This window comes from Podarcis liolepis (assembly GCF_965112155.1).
Source record: "Podarcis liolepis genome assembly, chromosome: 13".
NCBI classification, from domain to species: Eukaryota; Metazoa; Chordata; class Lepidosauria; order Squamata; family Lacertidae; genus Podarcis; species Podarcis liolepis.
Genome location: NC_139573.1, coordinates 35,689,938 through 35,717,539, shown reverse-complemented (window position 1 = coordinate 35,717,539; position 27,602 = coordinate 35,689,938). Strand labels below are relative to the sequence as shown.

Sequence of the window (27,602 nt, the reverse complement as noted above, 5' to 3'; positions counted from 1 at the left end):
CAAGAGTGCAGTGTGTATATGCGTCCAAATGTGGCTGGACTCCCAGTTCTTACTAGCTCCAGCCAGCATAGTCAATGGTCAGGTATGATAGGAGCTGACGTCCAGCCGTATCTCACGGGAGGCGCAAATTTAGCATCCATGTCCCAGGGGTCCTGTTTTGCAGATATGTACTTGCCCCAGCTTAGAGAGCTAGAAGAGGCTGTGAGCACACAATTGTTCTGGCTTCCACTTGGCAGTGGCAACCCTGGATATCTTGTCTGTGTTACCAGAATGGCTAGATGCCCGAGCTTCCAGCTTTGCTGTGCCTCAAGCAGCACCTCCACCTACAGAGATCAGCTTCCCTGGATCAGGTATGAGGGCACGTTCGTGCCATGAGGACTAGCGACTTGCTTCTTGAAAACATGGAGAACCTGTGTTTGCTGTGCGGATTCCAATAAATATTTAGGAGGTGTGATCCTGGCCTCATTCCTTGGGGTGCTTCCCTAGAGTGGGTTCTTGCTTGCCTTTCAAGCTACTCCTCAGTCAAAATACCTCTGGCCTTTTCCAGGATGACCGTCTGCAGAGGAGAGCCTTCCAGGACTTTGCTGACTTGGTGAAGAGGGGGAAACTCCAGCAGTTCTACGGCTTGATGGGGAAACGGGCCAGAGGTGAGTAAGGAGTCCTTGCAAGTCGGCCTTCTAGCAGAAGCCCCTTGCTTTGGGGCATTGTCTGTGGCAGGGAGTGCTCAGTTAGAGTGTCTATTTTTTCATTCTAAACAATGGGTGAATGCCTCAAGCCCAGAGGGCAACCTCGACCCTCCAAGTCTTGCTATGTGTCCCTCTGGATTCTCCTCAACCTCACCCCTTCTTCCCAAGCCATACCCCTCACGAAACCTGCCCTGCACCCTCCTTGAGAGAAGACTCTCCAGGTGTCCCTATTTTCCAGGGTCAGTCCCAGATTTGCAGAAGCTGTCCCGGTTTCTGATTTGATCCCGGAAGGTGGACGTCCCTGTTTTCACCAGAGAAATGTTGGCGGGTATGGAGCGTTGTTTACAGGGGTACTTCAGGAGTTGAATGGAATCCTTTCCGGAAGTGCGTCCGACGTCCAAAACGTTCAGAAACCAAGGTGTGGCTTCCGATTGGCTGCAGGAGGATATTATAGTAATAATAACATACTTACATTCTTCCAAGATTATTTAAATCCTATATATCTTGAGTTAAACTTCCCTTCTACTCTTTCCATGTTTTCCTATATACTATCCTTTTAACTGCATTTTCTTACTCTGCCAAATTATTTTCGTTACCTTGCATAATCTCATGTTGTAACATCTACTGCCAAGTATTTTTTTTCAACCTGTTATGATTATTTTCTTGCTATAATATTTTTCCATGTAATCCATATTGAGTGTTTCTATTATTTATTTATTGAATGTGTTTACCACCCTTTATCCACAGATCTCAGGGTGGTTTGCAACAGAAAAATACAATATATATTAAAAATATCCCACTCTGTTAATGCCTCAAGCTCACCAAGATGGAGGGGTATGTTTGTGTGTGGAAACTAGCCTACAAATATAATATTTCCATTCATTGCCCTGCATACTTTTGCCTCTGGGCTCAAACCACTGCTGGCCTGTGGCCCTCGGAAGGCGATGCGGCCCTTGGGCTGCAAAAGACACACCCTCCCCCGTTTCAAGCCTACATCTGTACCTTTAACAGCCAACGGTTATAAATGAACCAAACCTTGCTTTTCTTGGCACCTCCATGCTGAGAACAGCTGTGCCAAATGAATCCCTGTCTTTACCTTCAGAAAGGGACAGCCCCAGATTTGCAGAAGCCGTTCCTGTTTCTGAGTTGATCCTGGAAAGTCCTGCCACAGTCACACTCTGCTCACTAAGCCCTGTTACCTCTGCTGCTTCTGACACCTCCTCTTCCCCGTCTTTCCCCTCCTTCTCCCTCCTACCACTCATCATCATCCCACCACCAGTCCTCGCATCCCACCTAAGGTTACCAGATTTTTTTCAATGAATCCAAGGACATTTTTCAACTGCAATGGATTTTGTATGGGGACCGATTTATAAATACGGGAACGTCTGGTAACCTTAATCCAACCAGCCCATGACATGCAGCCCTAACTGGAGATGGTCAGCTCTGAGAACTTCTGCATGCAAAGTCAGATGCTCCACCACTGGTCTAGGACCAGGGCCAGATTTAGGTTTGATGAGGCCCTATGCTACTGAAGGTAATGGGGCCCTTTATATGTCCAGCTGTCCTTTGCCAACAACAAATTGTCACTGTTTTTTGTGTTGAATATATGCTGTATGGTAAATTATGGAACTAACAGGTATCTAAACCCATTTGCACATAACAAAATATGTATTTTATCAAAGTAATTGATATGGAAATGAGCAAACCAGTGATATTTTAGGGAGCAGGCTAGCAGGCGGGGCCCATTACTTACATCATAGGAGACTACACAACACAAACACTATTGCTGTATGTAGGTTTTATTTTATTTGTTTTTTACCTTATATTTTGGAAATGTACATCCAGGTTTTTTTTCATTTAAATTTTTTGGGGCCCCCCGAGAGGGAGGCCCTAAGCTAAAGCTTGTTTAGCTTATATGTAAATCTGGCACTGTCTAGGATCCATTCTGCATGCCAAGGTGCTCTTCCACTCTGATTTATAGGTATGTAGGTTTGTGACACATAAAGTGGCCCTCCCCACTTTTTCTGGTATCCATAATTTTGAGGAGAGACGTCCAGCTTTCACAGAGAACAGTCAAGGTATGGTATATCCAGCAGAAGCACAGCCAAAGGGGTGTCCCAAATACATTGCTTATGTTTGTGAACCGTCTTTCTCCCCAAATGCATCTGAGAGTGGAAGTGCCTAATCTCTGTGCCAACCTGTGCCCCTCTCTTTGCCACCCTAGGGCACCAAGGAGAGATGTTTAGAGGGCTGATGGGATGATGGTGCTCCTCTTGAGGTGGGTTGAGACTGAGGGTCTCATTTCCCTACATTTCTTATCGTTTCCACCCCACCCTTTAATGCGTATATATATATAAGACTCACTTTTTCCCTCCTAAAAAGTAAGAGGAAATGTGTATGCGTCTTATGGAGCGAGTGCAGGCTGCGCAGCTATCCCAGACGCCAGAACAGCAAGAGGGATCGCTGCTTTCACTGCACAGCGATCCCTCTTGCTGTTCTTCTGGCTTCTGAGATTCAGACTATATTTTTTCTTGTTTTCCTCCTCCAAAAACTAGGTGTGTCTTGTGGTCTGGTGCGTCTTATAGAGCGAAAAATACGGTGTGTGTGTGTGTGTGTGTGTGTGTGTGTATACTCTGCCCTTTCCGTTGACAATTTCCAGGGAGTTTGCAATAAGCAATGAAAAGACAATAGCAACAGAAATTTCTGCTATGCGACAAAGGAATTCGATAATCACAAGTGTCTATCTGCTCAAAGAAATAATTTAATTTGTTTGCTTGTACAGTGGTACCTCGGGTTACATACGCTTCAGGTTACATACACTTCAGGTTACAGACTCCGCTAACCCAGAAATAGTGTTTCAGGTTAAGAACTTTGCTTCAGGATGAGAACAGAAATCGTGCTCCGGCAGCGCGGCAGTAGCAGGAGGCCCCATTAGCTAAAGTGGTGCTTCAGGTTAAGAACAGTTTCAGGTTAAGTACAGACCTCCAGAACAAATTAAATACTTAACCTGAGGTACCACTGTACTTAACCCGAGGTACCACTGTCTTTGGGTTAGTAGTGGTGTTATTATCAGAGGCCGATTTGGGAGAGCGTTGACTGATTCTCCAGCACCGTAACAATGACTTACAACGGAAGGAGAGGCGGGGGATGGGAGGTTCCAAAATTTGGTGTTGCACAGGACCCTGCTAAAATTTGAAAGCACAAAGTCTGCCACTGGTTATTATGCTCCTAGTGATTAGATTGAATTTGTCTAAATAGGTCAAGCATTGTTATCATGGAGTTTTATTGAGAGCAACATCTTTGCCTCAGGCAAGACAAAAAATTACGTATTTTGTGTTTTTATTTTTTTGCTGATCCCCAATTTCTTCTCTTCTCCCAGAGCCGACACAGGAACGGTCAAGCAGAGAGCTACTTCCACCTTGGATATCTTAAGTGAGATCTACTGCTTAGTACAATTTCCTCCTCTGCTCTACTGCCCCCGTGGATATTACGTCGCCTGTTTCTCCAGTAGCCAAGAATGGCAAACATTTTGTGTGTTTTACAGTTCCCATTATATCTCCTTCCATTGTTAAGCACCAGCCTAGTGGCATAAATGTGTTTGCGAATCTGTGGGCTGTCTTCGCTTTCTCTGCACCACGTTCTTGTGAAATAAAGCAAAGATGGAGAGGCGGCAGGTTCAAAAAAGAAAAAAGTCCATTGTAGAGTTTGTGGCTTAAAATGGGGTTGGCAGTGGCGACTGGCGTTCATTGGGACTGGTCAGGTGACGAGCAGGTCAAGCCATAGCCAGTGACAGGTACAGTCAACTAATTCCAAGTTTTGTCTGCTGCCTGCTCCTTGCCAAGTTTTGCAAGGACTTGACTCAAAACTAAGAAGTTGGCATATAATAGCCTTCGTCCTGCAGAACTAGTTGTCAGGTGGCAGATAGGTGGGGACAGATTGAGGTAGGTGCTCCATTGTCTCCATTAGACCAGCCACCACTGGGGTTGAGAGTAGTAATTAATTTTTTATTTATTTTTTATTTTTTTATTATTATTTATTCCCCACCCATCTGGCTAGGCCTCCCCAGCCACTCTGGGCAGCTCCCAACAGAATATTAAAAACATGATAAAACATCAAACATTAAAAACTTCCTTAAACAGGGCTGCCTTCAGATGTCTTCTAAAAGTCTGATACAGTGGTACCTTGGGTTACACATGCTTCAGGTTACATACGCTTCAGGTTACAGACTCCGCTAACCCAGAAATAGTACCTCGGGTTAAGAACTTTGCTTCAGGATGAGAAGAAAAGAACAGAAATTGTGCTCCGGCGGCGTGGCAGCAGCAGGATGCCCCATTAGCTAAAATGGTGCTTCAGGTTAAGAACAGTTTCAGGTTAAGAACGGACCTCCGGAACAAATTAAGTACTTAACCCGAGGTACCACTGTAATTGTTTATTTCCTTGACATCTGGTGGGAGGCATTCCACAGGGCAGGTGCCACTTCTTGCAGTGAGGGAACCGCCAGAAGGCCCTCGGAGCTGGACCTCAGTGTCCAGGCTGAACGATGGGGGTGGAGACGCTCCTTCAGGTATACTGGGCCAAGGCCGTTTAGGGCTTTAAAGGTCAGCACCAACACTTTGAATTGTGCTCAGAAACGTACTGGGAGCCGATATAGGCTTTCAGGACCAGTGTTGTATGGTCTCAGCGGCCACGGCCAGTCACCAGTCTAGTTGCCGCATTCTGGATTAGTTGTAGTTTCCTGGTCACCTTCAAAGGTAGCCCCACGTAGAGTGCATTGCAGTAGTCCAAGTGGGAGATAACCAGAGCATGCACCACTCTGGCGAGACAGTCTGTGGGCAGGTAGGGTCTCAGCCTGCGTACCATATGGAGCTGGTAGGGAGCTGCCTTGGACACAGAATTGACCTGCATCTCCATTGCCAAATTAGTCCAAAATGACTCCCAGGCTGTGCACCTGGTCCTTCAGGGGCAGTTACCCCATTCAGCACCAGGAAGTCCTCCACACCAGCCAAAAACCTTCCAGCTCATGCTCCTAACTGCTTTGATGCCAGCTTGAAAACCAGGGGGTGTCTATTAAACTGATCAGAGAAGTTTAAGACCCGATCTCCATCACCCCTGGGAACTCTGGTGGGAAGGTTTGAAATCTCTGCAAATTGTCCCCTGGTTGATGCTTCAACGGTGCCTCCCATTTAATAAGAAATGGATTGTTTCCCCTAATGGAAGATCCAGAGTTGTGTATTGGCATGGCTCAAGTCACAGGGCGCATAGACAAGAAACATTAGCCCCAAAAGAATTACATGGGTGTCTCAATTGACGGTGGGAGTTCACAGTACAAAAACAAACCAATTTCACCTTCAAGCTTTACTAGAATGGGACTTCCAATAAAAAATGGGGGCCATGGGAAGTTGCACTGCCCAGGGCTCCTTTGTGTTAGGCCAGTGCTTAGAACAGGGATAGGGAGCTTGTTACTGGATTCCACAACCTGTATAGCTCAGTCAGTAGAAGACGAAGACTTTTCATCTTGGGGTCATGGGTTTGAGTCCCGTGTTGGGCAAGATTCCTGCATTAAAGGAGGCTGGAGTAGATTATCCTCATGGTCCCTTCCACCTCTACAATTCTGAGATTCCAGCATGCAACCATCATGGCCAATGGTCAGAGACAATGAAGTACACTGAGAAAACCATAGATATCCCAAGCTTAGCATTTAAATTGGCCTTGGCCTCAGCTCTCCATATCGCCCTACACTGCCAGACCACAGATACAAGAACGGATATTTAGCTCAGTACTCTCCTCTCCTAATGGCTTCGGCTCCAAGTTATCAGGTGGGAGATTTTTCCAGGTTTGCTTCCCGAGATCCTTTTGACTGGAGATGCCAGGGCCCAAAACCTGAACTTTCTGCATTCAAAAATGTGCTGTGCCACTGGTAAGATTTTATCTTTCCCTTTGTACAGTGGTACCTCGGGTTAAGAACTTAATTCGTTCCGGAGGTCCGTACTTAACCTGAAACTGTTCTTAACCTGAAGCACTTGGCCTCCCACTGTCGCCGTGCCACCACCACGCAATTTCTGTTCTCATCCTGAAGCAAAGTTCTTGACCTGAGGTACTATTTCTGGGTTAGCGGAGTCTGTAACCTGAAGTGTCTGTAACCTGAGGTACCATTGTATTCCCGGAACTTGAAAGAATGCGAGTCAAAAAAGGAAAGAAACATGTGCCAGAAGCCAATACAAGCAAATGGCTTCACCTGCGTAGTTTATAGGGAATCAGTTTTGTTGCAAAACGGGCGATGGCAGGGAAGTCTCCAAAAGTCCAAAGCTCAGATCGACACATTGCACAGACATTTCCCCCCCAGGAATGATCATGCTTGGAATACTAGAGCAGAGAACATGCTTTATTGAGAAGTAGATACACTGGTAGCATATTCTAACATATCCAGGAAACAGAGATTCACTTCTGTACAAGAATGGCCAACCTCCCCTCCCCACCTGAGAGGGCGCCACCTCACCATTTGCTAAAAACTAGAAGCTGAGGGTGCTGGGTGACACTTGCCAGTAATGTGCACAGAAATCTAAACTTTGGCAGATTTAGGATGGCAATGAAAAGACAAAACCAAACACGAGAGCCAACCACAGGAGTGCTTGCGGAAAGATCTGTGCTAGAGGGATCGGCTTTCAACTGGAATCCATTTTGTCCCAAGATGGGAGACAAGGAGAGGCGTTTCTTTTCTTTTGGGGGGGGGGGGAGTTCAGCTAGAAACAAAGAGGTTGTGTTCCACACACGCAGCAGACTAGAGACCAAAGACATGGCGAAAGGATGGCTATTTATGCCCTCAGGGTGTTTTGCTTCGAGTTGGAAGGGTTTGGTTTTGTTTGCCAAACCTTACAATCGAAAACCAGACTTTCTGGAAATGGATCGTGATGGCAGTCTGAAAGACAGGTGAAAACACACTGCGCTCTCTGGCCAGGCATCCCCAAGGTCCAAAGGCTTGTGCCAAGGTAATCTCTAGGAAGGAAAGAAAATTATGTTCTAGGGATGACAAACAGTACTAAGATGCAACCCGGAGTGAGGTGGTGCATGGGGGCAAATATGTGACTTGTACACACACACACACCCCACCCCACTCTCCTTTGTGGCCTCTTTGGTTGTGCTGCATGTGACACACACACAGCCCAGCTTGGTCTGTGGCTCGTGACATGTGCCCTCGGACCCTGGGCTTTGTGCAAAAGCACCTCAGCGTTCAAGCGAGTGGGCTTTTGCCCCCCCCCCCCAAAATGCTGGGGTGTCACCAGGCGACTCTGCCCTGCCCAAAAGGTCGCCGGAAGCAGCGCAGGGCAAATGCCACCCGACGATTCGCAATTCTGAAAGCACGCCAATGGCGTGTGAGGGGCACAGAGCGAACCTGTCAAGAGGTTTCTGACTCTGTAAGGAAAGAGACCTCTCTGGCTGCAGCTTTTCAACGGGTTGTCCTCTCTGTGAATAGCAAGGTTAGGCAAAGTGTGCTCGGTGGAGGCTTCCCTTTAGTCTCTGAACACTTAAGGCGGATTTGTGAGCTTAATACCTAGAGCAGGGATGGGGAGCTGTGGCTCATCCCATCATCCCCTAAGCATGGGGTTGATGGGAGCTGCAGTCCCCATCTCTGACTTTACAAGACATTTTAAAACTGTCAAGCACCCTCCCCCTTAACAGACAGCCTATCAGGTCCAGCAGCCTCCTGCCTCTCCCCTCCCAGTCCTTGGGAACAAGTGCCACACAGCTCAGGCAGGGGTTTCCATCCCAAGCCAGGGAGTGACAATCACTTAAAAGATGGGAGGGCTCCCCTTGAAAAGGGGCACACCCATTATTTGTGTCAAACTGGTGCTATGTGTGCTTGCACACACACTTTCCAGGCTCTTGGAACTATTTTCACAATTTTTCTAAGGGCGAATTTGTCTTGGGATGAGGACCCACATGCAACCAGGTACGGCATCCCAGAAGTGTGGGAGAAACCCAGCCTTTCTGGGGCACCTCATGCTTCTGCGAGACCATCAAACAAAACCAGCAGAGAAGGTCAGAAATGAATGGGGTAGGCTGCCTGGCCGTGGTGGCTCTCAGGGGCTCTTGCAATCTATGGGTGAAATAAGCACACGTTCTGGAAAATGGAAGCTGGTTTCCCCCTGGCAATCCTTTAAAAACAACGGCTGTTTGCCTCGGCCAGAATGGAGGTGGGAAAAGGTCCAGGGTTGTCCTCGGATGAGCACAGAGGGCTCAAGAGATGCAGGAGTGTGGACTGCAAAAGGAGCCAAAACGTATCGGCGGGAACTAAACTACCACCGCATGAAGGCAAGCCAGCCGACTGCAGCTAACTCCCGCCTAGATCTGACAATTCAAAGTAGTGCCAAAGCTGGGCTGGCAAAAGGAGCGGCGTCCGGCTGGCAGTGCTCTCTGAACAGCCGCTGCGGTGTGGCTCCTTGGCCTGTCAGGTGCAGGTTTCTTTCGGAGTGGGCGGAAGCTCAAAGGACAAAAAAGGCCAGAAGCAGTGAGGAGGCACCAGGACAAGGGGGCTGGTAAGGGCTGCTGGTCCTGCCATTTCTCTTCCTGCAAAGGAACAGTTATAGCTGGCTCTTCAGAAGGGTTTGTGGTCAGAGCACTCAAAAGCAGCCGCGAGGAAGAGAAAGGAGCTCCATGTTAGGCGACACTGGGCAAGGGCACAACTACTGCAGGAGTGAGGGAAGTGGTGCTTTTTTTCCGTTAGGCCGCTTTCCCCCACCGGGGACTCAGCTGTGTGGCCCACAGAGATAGCAGCAGGGCCTTAATGTTCAAACTTTTCGGGGGAAGGGAAGGGGAAGCAGCCAAAGGGCGTCCCCACATTCAGTCAGAGCCTCCCAGAGATTTCCTGGCCTGCTGGGAAGGAAGAAATAACTGCTGTTTGCACACGCTTGGTGTGCAATATCCAGTTAGCGCTCAGACCTGCAAACAGGTATGAGAAATTGATGGTCTCATAGGAGCCCAAGGGGGTGTCTGATCATTTCCACTTGCAGAGTGACGGGGGGGGGGGGGAGATGGTCCCGCAAACCCACCTTTAGGCCGGATCCAAAGGTGCAGCAGAATAAGAGGGGGGTGGGAATGTGGGGTAGAATGGACTGGACCAAAATTTCATATGACTGATGGGAGATAATTGATTCCGAATGCTCTCCTTTGTATTAACCCCCCCCCCCCGGTGAGTAGAAACCTAGGACAGGAGATAGAGAGCCTGCTAGAATCTTTATCCCTGTCACTGCTGGTTTTCCACTGAAAGGGAATTCTTTGCATGGGGAATCGCGGTGCCCCACACTTGCAATCTGAAACAGTACAGCCCTCTGTATCGTGCAGGACCTTCACCACCTCACAGCAGGTGCCAACCAGGCCCTTCAAGGCTGCATGGAAGCAGGAGGCTGAAACAACTAAGAAATTACGAGTTACGACACCATCTTATGGACTAGGGCCTTGTGGTTCACGGAGCGGCAAGTTGAAACGGTGCGCTGGAAGATCTTACTGCCCCTTCCCGGGGCCACACTGACACTGTATCTGTTCTGATCTTCCCGACCTTGCCGTGCGGAGGAAGGACCTGGGTCAAAACGGTCCCGGGGAGAAGAGAAACATCCTGAAGGAATGTGAAAGAGGGGCGGGGAGGGTTGGTACCAACAGCAAGTCACAAATCTGCGATCCCAAAGGCAGTTCCTAATGCTGGAAAAAGAAAGGGGGTTATGGTGGTGGTGGTGGTCGGCGGCAAGGAGGTGTCCACACTTCTCAGAGAGGTTGGTCAAATTAAGTGCCCTTAGGAGGGGTCCATTTCAAACAGCTGGGATCCATGCTTTTATTGCTGTTAGACCGCTTGGCCTCTTTGGCTATCCATTCGTCAATAAGATCCTGAAGGGAGAGGGGGAGAAAAAGGGAAGGTGCAGGTTAAAAGTCTGGGGGAAGCTGCTAACAAGATGATAGAGCTGTGTCTAGCATTGATAAGGATGCCCCTAATTTCAAGGAAACAAGCACAGTAGTAGTTTTGTGCTGCAAAATGACCCAGTTTAAACAGCCGGGGCTTCCGTACTGGGGAACTCTCTTTCTGTGTAACTGCCGAGGAGTAACCATCGTGCAAACGTGGACCTCCATTTTTGAGAATCTGCTGGACCTTTCCTGCTTCTGTGTTGCGTTTTCTGCAGGTCAAATCTTGTCACTGGGGGGTTTCAGACTTAATGTTTTAGAGGGGGATTGCAGGAAGCTGAAATATCTGGGTGTTTTAATGCTATGCTAGAGAGACTAGAGATGGAAGGAGAAGAGGACAGAGAAGACTTAACAAAGGAAGAAGGCTGATTTCGTTGACCTCTCCACATTCTGGTTATCGTCTTAACCTGATGTTTGCTGAGCCCCATCACAAATGTAGCAAGGAGGCGATTTTGCTTAGCAGACAGGGTTTTCTGTGTGCTAGCTAAGTAGCAATTAAACATTTGAGGCCGCAACCCTAACCACAGTTACTGGGGAGTAAGCCTTGCACTGAACAAGTGAGACTTACGTGTGAGCACAATCCTAACTACGTCTACTCAGCAGTAGGTCCCACTGGAATTCAGTGAGCCTTACTCCTAAGTAGACAGGGTTAGGTTTGCAGCCTAAGCCCACAAAACTCGCCAGCTTGCCCAAAAAATATTAGTAGCCTCCTGGGGGGTGACAAAGGAGTGAAAGGGCCCCGTGTCTTCTCTAGTATCCTGCTTGGTGCAGAAAAAGGATGTAATGTTGCACCTCCCATTCTGCAGGTTCATCACTCATCAGCATGCAATTCCTTATCACCTGTGGCTACCAGGTGAGTTGACTCTAAAGCACTTCAAATGACACTGTAGACAAGAGACTGATGGGTGAAACAACCCGAACGTCTCCTGACAGGTAAATGAGATACGCAGTGCAGAGGGAGCATGCAACGGGAGCCACAAGAGGGTTCCCCTAATGAAATGTTTCTCAAATTTGGGTCCCCAGCTGTTGTTGGACTACAACTCCCATCATCCCTGACCACTTGTCCTGCTAGCTGGGGGATGATGGGAGTTGTAGTCCAGCGACAGCTGGGGACCCAAGCTGGAGAAACACTGGCTCACTGGAACCTCATTCCTGCGGTCTGTCTGTACGGCACACTTTGTTCTTTTCAACTGCCGTGGCTTTTCTGCTCCATGAAAGCAGCTTTGTTGTGACCAACTGGGCGCATGTCTGACGTTGTCAAGAACCACGGCAGCTGGAACTGGAGCAGTAGCAACCATCATGAGCAGAAATACAGAGGCAGGGAAGGAAAGAGAGACTCTGTGGGTGGGGAGTCAAGGAACAGGGAAGCTACACACATCCACTTTTCCTGGTAGCCATCCCTAGCCCTAAACCAGGCATGTCCAAAGTCCGTTTCGGGGGCCTAATCCGGCCCGCTGGTCGGTTTAATCCGGCCCCTGTGGCAGTTTATTTCCTGGGGTTCAACCCTAAAAAAACCTCAACAACTTCAATCCTAAAAAAAGTCAACAACTTTAGTTGGCCCTTTGGGCGGCCCTCACGGCCCTTCACTTCATCAAATCTGGCCTTCTTGGGGAAAAGTTTGGACACCACTGTAAACATAGCAATTTCTCCCCACTGACTGGTTACATGCACAAAACAATCCTGCCATAGGTTTCTGCGCTAAGCTGGACTCTCTGCTTTTCATTCACAGCAAATCTCGGGCGGAAGAGTGATGCTTTTCTTAGAAATCTCTCGAGAGAAACACAGTGACCCAAGAGAGGTAGATACCTCTCTTGCAGGTAATTAGCCCCACAACTTACCTGCCTCTTTAAGACTAGGTGTTTGCCCTTCCAATACTTGAGCATCTGAAGCGCTTGCAGAGTGCTAACAATGTCAACAGGGTTGACGGCTGTCTCCTGGCTGATTTCTGAAACAGAGAAGCAAGAGTGTGTTTTACTGAGGGGCTTGGGGGAGAGAGGGATATATGGGGCAAACCACCAAGAGAGCTCTCGCTGTCTCCTGCCAACTCCAGCTTTAAATGCATGGAAGCATCAGGACCAAACGTCTTCCACGACTCCAGACAAGATCCCCAAGAGTGATGGCTGAGAAAGGTAGGTTGGAAGCAGATGAGCAAGGCTAGCAGAATCTCAGTATACCGGGGGAAGGTAAACAGGGGTTCAGCACCCCACATTGCTCCTTTGGCATTCGAGGAGCAAAGGTGGGAGAAATTACATTTCACAGTTTGGGGGAAGAAAGACTAGAACAGGGGTCGGCAAGGCTTACCAGCCATGGGCCAGATCACTCCTGCGGAGATCGTCCAGGGCTGTACCGGCGCAGCGCGACACTGGAAATTGCATCTGTGCATGTCCGTGGTGCCAGAAATGGCTTCTGCGCATGCCCAGACACCGAAAATCGTGCCAGCGCAGAAGTGATTTTCGGCGTCTGGGAATGCGCAGAAGCAACTTCTGGTATGTGCGTGTGCGCAGACGCAATTTCCTGCGCCGCTCAGCAAGTCCCCGCACTGCACTGAGCGTGGGGAACTTGCTGAGCAGGCGGCTTGGTTCGGGAGCGGCTCGTGGGCCAGTAAAACGGTATTTGTGGGCCGCATCTGACCCATGGGCCACACGTTGCCGACCCCTGGACTAGAAGGGTTGTTGTTGTTGTTGTTGTTGTAAAAAGGTGCTGTTTGCTACTGATGCACTGGGGAGGAACAGCTAGAACCCACCTTTAATGGAGATCTCTTTGCCTTGAAAGTTATGCAGATAGCGGAGAAGAACTTCCTTCCAGTAACTACGGTAGCTAATAAGGCCCAGGTCTGAGAGGGGCCTTTCTGGGGAGCCAACCTTTTCTTCCACTTTGGAGAGTAAATAGCCTGTTGAAAGAGAACAAAGCAGACTCTCTGGAACCTGAATGAAGTGGTCAACCACCCCCTAGCTGCTGTCAAAAGCTCGTAGCTCCCTGTCAGGCAGTTTCATTTTAAAGTCTTTTTTAAAAAGTCATTTTCTTTTAACATCACAAAAGCTTGTGCTACTGCAAAGCTAAAGCACCTCCAAAAATGTAGAAGAGACCTTATTTTGGAGGTGGCCAAATTTTACTTCCAAGCTAACAGGCCCTCGACCAAAAAGGGTTTGTTATGGAAAGATGGTGATCGCTAAGAAAGCAGCTACCACGTTTATTTACCTCTTAAGAGCCCTGAGACCCTGGTCATACGGTCACTAGGGTTATAACTTTTTTACAACCTGATGCTCCATTAAGATTAGTTAGATGAACATTTACCTAAAAACAAAAGAATGAAATTGCATTTCCAAAACTCTTGAAAAAGGGTCCCCCGAAATCAATAAATTGATTTTTGTATATGCAACTGTATAATGCATTATGTAATATGCATAGCATATATTATAATACAGGAAAAATAGAGCTTGCAAATTTTCTAACACTTGTACAGTGGAACCTTGGTTCCAAACGGCTCCATTGTTGTACATTTCAGTTTCCAAATGCCGAAAACCTGGAAGTAAATGCTTCCGTTTTCTAACATTTTTTGGAACCCGAACGTGCGACGCAGCTTCCGCTGAGTGCAAGAAGCAACCAATGGGAAGCTGCACCTCGGTTTTTGAACGTTTTGGAAGCCAAACGGGCTTCCAGAACGGATTTTGTACGAGAACCGAGGTACCACTGTATAAGGTTTTGTACATTATGCATTACTTCTTATTGCTTAGAATAAACTGAGGTTGCAGTTTGTCTTTGTTTCTGCCACAAGCACCATAAAGTTCCCGCATCGCTTTGATTGCGCATTGATTACTTCTTGGTATCTGGAGTATGGATGGCTCCTGCTTCCAGTGATTCTCCAATACAGTTTCAGGAAGTTCCAGACAGCTGTAAAAGTCCTAAACAGTTCCATAAAGTTTTTTAAAGTGCTAATACTGAGTAGTAACATTACATATACAGTGATTCCAACTTTCATTTCGGGGTGACCATTTTTTCACAACTGAGAAGAATTAGTCCCTAATTGCTTAGTGTTTCTAAGCAAAAGTTCATCCCTATATGATACAAGAAATCATTGTTTTGAAGAAAAAAAGTCAAAAAGTTATAACCCTAACAACCACGCTGCGTTAAAAACCCCCTCAACTGCTCTTGTGTCACATTTGAGGCTATGAAACCGTCTGATTTGTGGCAGTATGTAAGCACTGGATTAAGAACAAAAGCGTGTGTCCGTCCACACTTACTGAAGTCGATGAGCATTTTGCCGTAACCCTGCCTCATGTACTGAGGCATCGTCAGGATACAGGAAACGTTGTAGTTGAGGAATGAGTTCTTCTCCTGGAAGTAAACAGTATAGCCGCGAAGGGTCATGTTTGACAAGAACTGATCACATCGTGGCAAAAGTTCAAATGCATGGCTTTTGCAAGCTGATCAAAACAGAATGGCTGCAATGCAAAGAATCACAAAGCTAGTCCTGGACACCCTAGGAGGCATGAGACCAGGGGTGGGGAACCTCGGGCCCAGGAGTTAAATGTGACCTTCAAGGCCTCTCTCTCTGTGGTCTTCAAGACTCTTCCCAGGCCACAGTCTTCAATGGTCCTGCTCTGCACCCTCTCTGAACGCTTTTGTTTGGCTGGAATGCGTCCTTGAACGGTGACAATGTCGCTTGCTTGCCTAGATCAGGCATCCCCAAACTCGGCCCTCCAGCTATTTGGGGACTACAATTCCCATCATCCCTGACCACTGGTCCTGTTAGCTAGGCATGATGGGAGTTGTAGTCCGAAAACAGCTGGAGCGCAGAGTTTGGGGATGCCTGGCCTAGATGGACAGGTGTGGGTGAAGAACGCGGTGTTCTGCATGGTCTGGATGCAGTCTACTATACAAAAGCAACATCTTTGGCTCCACCCTCTTGTCCCACCTGCTAGGCAATGTGGCCCTCAGGCTGAAACAGATACCCTACCCCGGCTTTGGGCCTGCATTTCTCAAACATCAGCTCCCCTCAGGTCTTGGGAATGCCAGCAAAAGCTCTTTTGGTATTAGCTCATACAGAGACAACTTGAATTGGCCTTGTTTGGCTGTGGTGGCCGTTTCCCCAAATGTCTGCCTGGGCGATGAGTAGATTCCAAACTATTTGTGAGGGGAAATGCCAAACTGGAAAAGGAAGTGAGTGATCGTAACATTCAACTTCATCCTTAATACCTGGAACAGGATGCACACAAGACTACTGAGCTAGGTTCGAGGTGCTTCCGCAAAGCCCTGTACAGCTTGGGACCAGGATACCTAAAAGACTGTCTTACCCCTTCTTATGCCCAATCTATCACTGCACACTTTAGGAGAGGGCATCCTGCAGATACCATAGAATCATAGAATCATAGAGTTGGAAGAGACCACAAGGGCCATCGAGTCCAACCCCCTGCCAAGCAGGAAACACCATCAGAGCACTCCTGACATATGGTTGTCAAGCCTCTGCTTAAAGACCTCCAAAGAAGAAGACTCCACCACACTCCTTGGCATCTTATTAGGAGGTCTGTTCCATAGGATATACGAATTGGGATCTTACTGTGGTGGCATCTACTCTTTGGACCTCCCTCCCCTTGAATTTTAGACAAGCACCGTCTCTATTTCTCAGAGTGCTGTGTTCAAAACCTGCACAAATTGAGAGTTGGGCAACAGTCCATTTCTCTTACAGGATTTGTTTGTTTAATATTTTCGCTGAAACTGTACCAAAACGGTGATTTTACCAACCTATCATGTAAAAATGAATGAGGCAAAAACTTGAAAGTGCTGCACTTCCAATGGCAAACTATTAAAGTTTTTTGATGCAGCACTCCTAGTGGCCATGGTGCACGTGTCAGAGACCAAAGTTAAACAGAATCAATAGTTCTAACGGCCGTTTGGGAAAATGGCCTCTCACACTGCCAGAAAAAGTGAAATTCAAATTGTTCCTGTGCTCTATTTTGATCAGCATGACAAAGCACTGTATCTGGGAATTCAGGTCAAATGTAAAGGAACAAACAGAACCCACACCAGGCCTTCATTTATCCTCACATCACACCTGGACTTGCAATATTCCTCTGTCAACAAAACAGAGACTAAGATTGAGATGGAGAGTTTGGATGCCTGGGCTAACAAGCCCTTACTGAGGAGCAGGCTAGAAGTCACCTTCTCTGTTTAAAAGAGTGGTGGCCAAACTTGGCCCTCCAGCTGTTTTTGGACTACAACTCCCATCATCCCTAGCTAACAGGACCAGTGGTCAGGGATGATGGGAACTGTGGTCCCAAAACAGCTGGAGGGCCAAGTTTGGCCACCACTGTGGTTTAAAAGATGAGGATTCAGTCCACAAACCTGATGTTGATCCAATTCTAAGCCAGCGAACCAATGAGCAGAACCACTACCCACCCAACAGTCTTTTCAAGAAAGCTCAGCAGATTTACAGTTGGAACTGATCCCACTGTGGATCTAAGACGGGGTGTGGTGCTCCTTGTCACACAATGCAAGAGCACATTCAAAGTCCTGATTTCTGATTTATATATCTCCGAAACCCAGCTCTTATGTTCCTGGAAGCAGGTGTTTGCACATGCAACTATAAGCGGGGTGGAGGAGCGTCATGAATACCAAGAATAACTGGCTCTGTTTGGCACCAGAAGTTGGCACTTGTAACAAAGCCTGAATAAGATTCCAGGAAGCAGCCTGGCTTTCATTTGTCTTTGGACTATAAGCTCGCTTTCCGCTGTTAACTATATTTCACAAACCCACTCTTACAGATTCAGTGCCCAGAGCAGGCCCACCGTTCTGATTTAATGCCTAGGTCGTGGCCAGTGCCCTGGTTGTGGAGCAGAGCTCGAGAGGCTGTTACCGACCTTGGAGAAATAGCCTATCAGGTGACAGCCGGTGTTGTCGGCTTCCGTCATGACGTAGAAGAGGAAGGGCTCCACATCGTAATACAGGGTCTTGTGGTCCAAAAAGAGCTTTGCCAGAAGGCAGAGGTTCTGACAGTAGATCTGGAAGAATCAGAAGGCATGTCAAGGATGTGTTGGGAAGAGGTGGCCAATTCTAGGCACCACTCTCACTGCCCCCAAATCCTGAAAAATCTCTTTGGCCAAATCTGCTTCTTTGAAACTGTGACTGGCCCATCTCTGGTTTTTTGGCACTGGTCCCAGTTTGCTTCCAAGCACAATTCAAAGTGTTGGTGCTGATCTTTGAAGCCCTAAGCAGCCTCTGACCTGCAGACCAGAAGAAGCATCTCCACCCCCATCATTCAGCCCAGACACTGAGGTCCAGCACCGAGGGCCTTCTGCCGGTTCCCTCACTGCGAGAAGTGAAGTTACAGGGAACCAGGCAGAGGGGCTTCTCGGTAGTGGCGCCTGCCCTGTGGAACACACTCCCATCAGATGTCAAGGAGTAACTATATGACCTTTAGAATATATCTGAAGGCTGCCCTGTGAAGGGATGTTTGTAATGTTTGATGTTTGACTGTGTTTTTAATATTCTGTTGGGAGTCGCCCAGAGTGCCTGGGGCAACCTAGTCAATGGGTGGCATATAATTATTTAAAGAAACTGTGGTAGTGGTCTGAGAGAAAGTCTGCTTCAAGCATGCACAAGCATATACATTAAATAAATAATAATAAAAATAATGCTGGAGTTCGGTGGACACTAGTAAGCCACGCAAGACTACCTGTCTAATACCCTCAAAGGCGATGGAGTTAGACCAATATAATGACCAGTACCATATCCAGGTTTTGAAAGGCCTTAGGGCAAGACATCCTCTATAGGACACCCTCCTGCAGCAGGCCCCAGGGCTCTTGTCAATGGGCCCCTGCTAGTGTATGATCTCTTGCCAGATGCCCAGTAATGCCAACCCTTGGCACTGGTCCTAATGAGAGCCTTAGCATTTTTCAGAGAGAGCTGGGACAGGTTGGGGCGACAGACTTCAAGGAGAGCCAGCTGGGCAGCCTGCCTATGGCCCACAAAAGACAACGTGTTGCACAAATTCTCTCCTCCTCCTCCTCCTCCGAAACCAATTCCAGTTAAGTATGTTACCTTGTTCTTTTTCCCATCGACTTCAAACACCGAAATGGAGCCTTTACGGTAAATTTCGTCACCCGGAGGATGCTTCCAGACACATTTCGCCTACGGAGAGTATTGCACAAGCATTAGCGCGGTTGCCTAGTGTGGCCAACAGCATCAGAAGCACAAAGAGGCGGAAGAGAGAATCGCGAGGGGAAGAACAAGATACTTACTAGGGGGCACAATAACATAGCAGCAGAAGCAGCTACGCATTTTCTGCTCAACCAATAAAAAGGCAGTGTGCCCAACACTTACCATGTGCCTGCGTAGTATCGTCTGGCTCTTCATGTATTTGAGGCAGAACTCGCACATGTAGAGGCGCCCCAGTCGCGCATACTCCTCTGGGTAGGGAGAATGGTACCATGTGTCCAGCTCATAGCGGCCAAAAGCAATCGTCTTGATCATGTTGCTCCCTTCCGTGATCTGGCCCTGAAGTCGCAGCTTCTCCTATAGAGAGAGAAGGGGAATCAAAATTATTTTAAAAAAGAAACAGTTCACCATGCTCTTTATTCATACGATCTATGCTAGACCCATGTGAAAACAGAAAAAATTCCCTCCCACCCCAAAAACTCCTCTACAATCAAAACAAACTCCAGTATCGGGAAGAACTGAGTTTTGTATAAGTGATACGCAGATTAAGGAAATTTATGCGGAGTTGCTTATTTTGCAGTTTATTTCACTAATCGCAGGGAGCGGCAGAGCTATAAAAAGCATCAAAGCCCCACTCCGATCTTTGGAAATGCAAATTGCCCCACCCACATTCAAGCCTCTCTTTATTTAGCCTTAAGGTCTACAAACTTGCTGCAAACAGAAAACTGAAACTGTTAGGAAACTGAACTCCGCAGCTTGTGAAACACAGAATTGGCCAACTACGGTCTGGATCCTTCCCAAGTTAACTGTGCTTTCAAATCCATGGAATTTAAAAGTCAAGACTAGCTGGATCCAATGATTTCAAAGGCATTCAAGTTCAAAGGCATTGGGGCCATGTCTACTCAGCCCCAATGAATTCAATGGGACTTAACCACAGTTTAGCACAAGTAGGACGGCAATCTAATTTAGGCTGGATCAAGCCCAATGTGTGTAAATTCGATGTGAAGGTGTCTAGTAGAGGACAGCAGCCACAGCCTCTGTCTCCTCTTCCTCACCATGGTGCCTTGAGAACAGCTGTGGAGGGAATTGTCTTCAGCCTGAGGGCAACATTCATAGAATGCTGGAAGGGACCCAAGGGTCATCTAGTCCAACCCCCCTGCAATGCAGGAATCTCAGCTAAAGCATCCATGGCAGATGGCCATTCCCTTCTGAACAACCTTCTGGGATCACATGATAGTGGGGGATGAGACCAGAGGCAAATGCAGACAGAGCAAAACATGTCATTTACACCTTTGTGCAGTAGTGAAGGTTTTCTCACATTCACCAGTCCCTTTATGCAGACTTTTTAAAGTTTGATATGCTGTGTTTTAGTTTGTTGGAAGCCTCTCCAAGTGGTAGGGTAACCCAGTCTGGTAGGTGGCATATAAATACCAAATAATACCAAATCATCATTATCATTATCATCATCCTCCTACAGCCAGGAAAGCAACAAGTATCATCAGAGTCCCAGGACACACTCCAGCCTATCCCTGCAGTAAGGATTTAAAATATTCTCACTGCTTGTATAAAATTTCCCAGTGTGTTTGTGTCTTAGAGGAGTCTTTTGGCAAGTTAAAAAAATAACAATTCAAAGAGCTCTATTCAGGGTTCACTCAATGTCTTTACACATTTGTAGCTTCTGTGTCCCAGGTACAGTGGTACCTTGGTTTTAGAACAGAATAAGAGCGCTGCAAACCCGGAAGTAGGTGTTCCGGTTTGTGAATTTCATTTTTTTTGACTCTGACTTATTCTTTGTTTTATGGGATTGACTTGTGACTGTGGCTTGTGACTTCACTTTTGTGACTTGTTTCTGTGACTGTGTGGAACCCAGTCCAGTTACTGGTTGATTGTGTGACTGCAGAAATAGATAAAAGCCCCACATCCAAACAATGATTATCATCAGTGAACCTAAGAATTTTTTTTAAAAAAATGTTTTATCATCTACAATACTGTCTTATTATTTTATAGTACAGTATAGAGGCTTTCATTTTATGGATCAATGGTCTTGTTAGACAGTAAAATTCATGTGAAATTGCTGTTTTAGGGATTGTTTTTCATCGTCTGGAACGGATTAATCCATTTTCTATTACTTTCTATGGGAAAGCATGCCTTGGTTTAAGAACGGACTTCCGGAATGGATTAAGTTCGTAAATCCAGGTACCACTGTACATGCTTTCAAAGGGCATGCCCGCTTTCCCCTGAATGGCATTCATTGGAGGCAGGATTCCTTGAGGATGCAGGAGGGCACAAGTGGGTGAAGGCATGGTTAACAAGCAGCTATTGGGGCTCTTGTGATTTCCCTCTGCCCTGGACCACATTGACTTGGTGCTTTACATCCTGGGCCTGGTTTTCAAAAGTCCTGAGAAAAATCTGGAGACACTGCCCGCTTGCCTTTCATTTTCGAAGCCTGTGTGTATTTTCTTCCTCTCTTGTTGTGAACAAGATGAGGGCACAGCAGCGGAGGCGAGCTGGCATATGTGTAGCTTTTAACGCTGAATTCCTGCTGAGGCTCAAGGACTGGGGTTGCGGGGAGGAAGTTGGTGGTAAATCATGGCTCCCCGGCATCACGGTGGTTAACCTGACCCACTGCGCAGCTCTGATCGCAGTTAGCCGTTGGAGACGGGAAATCTGGAAGGCCAGTTAATAAGCTCCCCTCCCCAAGACCTGAACAATGCAGAGAGCTTGGAGGTCCCTGCAGCTTGCAGTCTTTTTCGGATTAACTCCCAACACAAATCTGAAGAAAGTGCTGTTCTCAAAGCCGCCATGGCCACGTGGAATAGGGGGCTCAGCACTTCCACGTGACTTAACAGAAGTACCAAAGCATTATTCTGGAAGTGGTGGTCCACTCTCAGCAGAACCCCAAGATTCTTGTTGTTTTGATTTGCTCTATATGCTTTGATCTACGTTTGCCAGAAGTCTCTCCCTAATCTTTTGGGGGAGAAGCATGGGCCTGAGGGGTCATATCACAAGGAAAGCATCAAATGAGCTTCAATCAAACATGAAAAAGGATCCATTCTCTTGCCCCAGGGCTTCTGGCACTCTCCAAGCTGGGAAACCAAAGAGATGCAGACTGCACCTCGGGCAACTGCTTTCGGAAGTCTGGCACCTCCTTACGCAGCAAAAGACAGCGAGGTGGAGGCCCGCGCTCAGTGTAACTGTCACCGCGGAAAGAAAGTGGCACTTCTTCCAAATGAGAACACTTACGAAGCTCTTTCATCTTCTCACACTTTTCAGCGCCGGTCCTCGAGGGCACGTCAACACAGCCATCCACACCCCAACAGCAGGGCCAAGAAATGCTGGCTCAGAAACAGTGGGGCTGGGCATATACGTCTGCATATCTTGGCTTCCAAAGATTATGGCACATGTAGTTCTGCAATTCTTTCCTCCAGGCTTTTCTTCTTCTCTATTTAAACCTTAAGCAGCTCGGTCTGCTCTGAGCAGAAAACGGGCAGGCCAAGAGAGCCTGCTTAACCCATGGCGCTCTCGTCGTCTTGCAGCTCTAAATTGCTATACTCAAGGTGCTTTTCCACTCTGGAGAGGTGGGAAGGAGCCACCCCATCCTCTTCAAGTGGAAAAGAAGCTTGGGGAGGGAAGTTTTGAGCTGGTAAAGGACCAGGAGGGGAAGGGTGCATATTCCCACCTGAATGTCTTCTCAGGCACAGTCTCCCACCCCAGCCTGCTTTGAGTTTGAGAAAGAAACAGAATGACGCAACTCCGCTTAAGACGTAGCTTAAGCCTCAAGCAACCTAAAACCTGCATCTCCAGATAGGCAGTGAGGTTTCAAAAGCATCGTCTTTTCTCTCTAGGCATTTTCTCTCTGGGGGTCCTTTGGCAGGACCAGTGCATCTACAGCGAAACTGCCATTCAGCTGACATAGCCCCGGTCCGACCGAATCCACGTTCTGCTGCCATCGGCAGGTTAAAAAAAACTTGTTCTGCTGCCAGAGCTTTCCCACACAATTGATCGGTCCACTTTCCGCACGCCTCTTCGTTGTCATTTTTTAAAATGTGCCCTTTGTTAGCATTTTTTTTTAGAAAAAAGAAAACAGTGTGAGAGGCTGGTCTCATTGGGAAATGTGCTTTGATTATTTCATCACAAATCCATAAAGGGGCCAATGCAAAACCATTATGTGATATTTGTCGCAGCTCTTACGGTGCATTAGGCTCCCTCCAACTGCAACTGCGGTGTCTTTAATACCTGCCCTTCGTCCAAGACAGGGTTTCCCAAACTTGGGTGTCCAGCTGTTTTGAGACTACAACTCCCATCATCCTTAGCTAACAGGTCCAGTGGTCAGGGATGACGGGAGTCATAGTCCAAAAAAAGCTTGAAACCCTGATCAAAAACATAGAATTCACCTGCCCCCCCCCAACAAGGGGAAAAACTAAATAGATATTTGATGCTGGTGGGGAGATTGTAAAACCAAAAACCAAAATCACTGTTTATGAGTGATCTAAATTGCAAATACAGTGGTACCTTGGTTTACGAATTTAATCCGTTCCGGAAGTCCTTTCTTAAACCAAAGCGTTCTTAAACCAAGGCGTGCTTTCCCATAGCAGCGGAGGACCCAATTTACACTCAACAGGAAGCGGCACATGTTCTGCTTCCAAGGCAAAGTTCACAAACTAAAACACCTACTTCCGGGTTTGCAACATTCTTAATCCAAGTTGTTCATAAACTAAGCTGTTCTTAAACCAAGGTACCACTGTAAAGAAAGATACGATAAAAAAGAAAAGCAAACCTTAACTGATCTAGTGAATGGTTTGCAGTGGAAACATCCAAGAAAGGGCCACATTTTGGGGTGGGGAGAGGACTCTGAGAAGATAAGAATAGGGGAGTGACCATAGTTTACATTGATCAAGGCCACAGCAGACAGAAGCGGTCCAGCTTCCAAGAAATGGCCTGCTGTACCTCTATACTATTAAAAATGGTTTTATTTGTAAGCTGTCTTGAAGTATTTCCTGAAGGGCAATAGATACACTCTAAAAATATAAGCAGATGCACAGCAGTCGAGAAGCTGGCAATCCTCTTTCATTCTGCTATGTGAATGGTTCCACGGTGCTCCTTTATCTCCTTCTGCTGTTCTGCCATAAATACACTTAGCCTTCAGTTCACATTAATCTAAAAGGATCAAGGAACGGAGAGGTGGGGCGTGTCCCGCACTTGGAAACTGAGACCCTCTCCTCATTTCTTCAAGCTTAAGTCTGGTAAAAGTGGGAGAGGCACTTGCTTGCGGTCCCCATCCCCACAAACAAAAGTGGGGTCAAGAGCTGTGATTCCCAGGAAAAACAGCAAGTGAAACGGACTAGCGAAAAATTGGGACCAGTAGGCTGAGCCAAGCTCAGAATACTGAGCACATGTTCAAGCTCAGAAGACTGAGCACAAGCAGAATACTGAACTCAAAAGACAAAAAATCCACATACAGCTCCTCAAATACCTTGTTCTCAGAACTGAGGAGTCAGAAACCCACAACCTTGACCCAGTTAAAGATCCATCATTGCTTCTCTAATCCTCCGCAGGCTCAGGAACCAAGAGAGACCACCACGATTCTCTACACCACATGGCTCTCTCTGCCCATTCTGCTGATTCAGCTTCTGCCCCCTGCCCAACTGTCCTCCCTTCGCAGCTGCCGTGATTGGTGAGGGCCTACTGCCAAATGCCTCCAGTAACAGTTGCCTCAGATTCTCCGTACCCTGTTTTCTCTCTCCATGCAATGCATATTGTTGAATTTCTGAGCCCTTTTGAGGAAGGAGCCCATTTATTTATACACAACTGCTGACGCCCATCTCTAGACTCTGAGGATACGCCAAGATACTTTCCCTTCTTTCTGCTCACTTCTCCCCACCCCTTGCTCAGAAGTTTGATTCTGTCCAAACTGAGTCACAAGTGATTCACACTCAGCTTAGTACAAAAAAAGAGTACAAATGGTTTTACTTCAAGCCTAGAAGGTGGAAGGATGTGTATCTTACCCAGCCCAGTCCTCTTACCAGATCCTCAGAGGCTCTTGCTTGCGCTCGTCGGAATAACTCGAGGTCGTACTCACTGGTCAGATTCTCTAGAAGGGGCTCTCTGGTGTTGCCGTAGGTTTGCCGGTGCTCCTACAGCAAACAGAAGAAATAATCTCTTAGAAATAGTTTGCCTGTCCTGGGGAAAGTGGATCCCCTCAGCCTCCACCCTCTGCCCTTTCTTGCTCGACAGTGAAATTATACTGGCTCCTGCTCTGAGGGAAGCAGAAGGCCGAGGGAGCCTGGAAAGCTTCGTGCAGGATTGCTTATAAGGACAAGAAGAGTTGTGGGCTGTTGTGAGTGCAGAAGCAAGGAATCAATACAGAGATGAAGCGTATACAGTAGTATCTTGGCTGTCAAACTTAATCTGTTCCGGGAGTCCGTTCAACTCTCAAAACAGTTCAAAAACTAAGGCGCAGCTTCTGATTGGCTGCAGGAGCTTCCTGCACTCAAGCAGAAGCCGCGTCGGACATTCAGCTTCCAAAAAAACGTTCGCAAACAGGAAGACTTTCTTCCGGGTTTGCGGCATTTGGGAGCCGATTTCTTTGGGAGCCAAGCTGTTTGAGAACCAAGGTACCACTGTACTGTATCCAGTTGTAGGTACCACATTTTAAGAAGCCTGTGGATAAGGGGCAGCCCTCCTCTGTGTTGTTGGGGCTACAGCTTCCATCATTCCTGACCACTGGCTCTGCTGGCAGAGGCTGATGGGAGCTGTAGTTCCACGACATCTGGAGGGCTACAGCTTTCCCACTCAGTGGAGACCGAATGAACTGGGAGGCAACAGATATAGTATGGAACACAACTCCTACGATGGAAGGCTGAAGGAACTATGTTTAACCCGGGGGGGGGGAATAGAGGGGGAATCTACAGAAGCACTCTTCAACTGCATGAAAGGCTGTTCGACAGAAGAGGGCAAAGGCTTGTTCTCCACTGTCCAAAAGGGCAGGACTAAGTCCAGTGGATTTAGAGGATAAATATTGATTGAACATTAAGAGAAATATCCTATTGGTAAGAGCAGTTTAGGAAGGGAACCAATTACCTAGAGAGGCAGTAGGCTCTCCCTTGTTGGAGGCCGTCAATGTAGAGGCTGGGCAGGAATCGGATGGGGTTGCTCCGGCACTTAATTTCCTACATCGCACAGGGGGCTGGGCTGGGTGGCCTATAAGCTACACACACACACCCCAACTACAGCCTCGCGCAGGGCCAAAGGACACAAAGGTCTGCATGCAAGAGGGGATGGGAAGCAGCAAGGCTGGAATTCACAAATAACTGGAGGAGTGTTTAGCTCATGGCTGCCTATTCTTGTTTTGGTTCTACTGTATAGCACTATGACCTAGAATCTTGGGATCAGATGCAGTTAGAAATTAACTATTCCCTCTATGCAGGGTGTGAAATGCGCCATGACATTAAGGGTGGCCTGATTCTGCCAAACACACACTCCTCAGAGAGAGAGAGAGAGAGAGAGAGAGAGAGAGAGAGAGAAAGCGCTTCTGTACCATGTACTTTTCCTTCTGCTCCTTAGTCAGCCCAGCATTCCTCTTCTTCCTCATCTCCGCTACTTTCTCTTTGTACCTTAGCTGTCTTTCAGTTGGTGCCTACACAGGGGATGACAAACACAGGACATGCATAGGAGGCGGCAACCTGCCCAGGATCCTGAGCCATCTGACCCCAAAGCAGGCCAACTATTGCTTCATCTGCTACAACAGAGATGGGAAGCCGCGGTGCCCCCTCCAGGTGCTGCTGGACTACAACCCCCATCATTCCGGACCATCAAGCTGTGCTTGTTGGGGCTGACGGGAGCTGGAGTCCAGCAACAACCCGGAGGGCCACAGGTTCCCCAACTCTGGGCTATAGGCCACACCTTTCTGGCACCGAATGTCACACATGCAATATGGCACAAGCATATACTTTGCTCCCACTAGCTAAAGTGGTACCTCAGGTTAAGAACAGTTTCAGGTTAAGAACGGACCTCCAGAACGAATTAAGTTCTTAACCCGAGGTACCACTGTATGCTTTTGCAGGAGTTAGATGCTCGTCTATTGCACTTCCATGTCAAACAGTCCAGACCATCCCTTGCAAACCAACATGAGCCTGATCATTGGGCACTATTGCTGGATGGGAGAACAGGACTCTTGCCACACTGCATTGTATTATGTGTGTTTTATCCCGGTATAGCAAGATGGTATCAAACCAGGAGCCTTGTATACTTGGGACTGTGCTTGAAAAATATCAGGGATTATTTACATGTCCCTCACTTGGCAACATACAAGATGACTGTGAGAACTGCCTTCAGAGAAAATAAAAAAATTCCTTCCAGTAGCACCTTAAAGACCAACTAAGTTAGTTCTTGGTATGAGCTTTCGTGTGCATGCACACTTCTTCAGATACACAGAGAAGAAGTGTGCATGCACATGAAAGCTCATACCAAGAACTAACTTAGTTGGTCTTTAAGGTGCTACTGGAAGGAATTTTTTTATTTTGACTATGGCAGACCAACACGGCTACCTATCTGTAACTGCCTTCAGAGAAGTGTATGGCATTTGAAAGGATACAAAACATATTACAGTGGTATCTTGGGTTACGAACTTAATTCGTTCTGGAGGTCCGTTCTTAACCTGAAACCATTCTTAACCTGAAGCACCACTTAGCTAATGGGGCCTCCTGCTGCCGCCGTGCCACCAGAGCACAATTTCTGTTCTCATCCTGAGGTAAAGTTCTTAACCCCAGGTACTACTTCCGGGTTAGCGGAGTCTGTAACCTGAAGTGTTTGCAA

The 27,602-nt window shown here is 47.4% G+C and overlaps 1 protein-coding gene across 3 annotated transcripts in view; it reads right to left on the bottom strand.

Annotated features, from left to right (window-relative positions):
- Nucleotides 1–7,047: 7,047 nt before the first annotated feature.
- The window catches only part of KAT7 (lysine acetyltransferase 7), a 35,398-nt gene continuing 14,843 nt past the window's right edge, over nt 7,048–27,602 (bottom strand). The window contains exons 8-16 of one of the 3 annotated variants that reach the window (XM_083469823.1): nt 26,326–26,424; nt 24,812–24,922; nt 18,954–19,145; nt 18,672–18,761; nt 17,492–17,632; nt 14,876–14,969; nt 13,378–13,524; nt 12,473–12,579; nt 7,048–10,562 (exon numbers count right to left, since the gene is read on the bottom strand). In XM_083469823.1, the coding sequence (XP_083325949.1) occupies nt 10,461–10,562; nt 12,473–12,579; nt 13,378–13,524; nt 14,876–14,969; nt 17,492–17,632; nt 18,672–18,761; nt 18,954–19,145; nt 24,812–24,922; nt 26,326–26,424 (1,083 nt within the window). In that variant the 3' untranslated portion in view covers nt 7,048–10,460. The other 2 variants (XM_083469822.1, XM_083469824.1) reach the window with 2 other exon arrangements.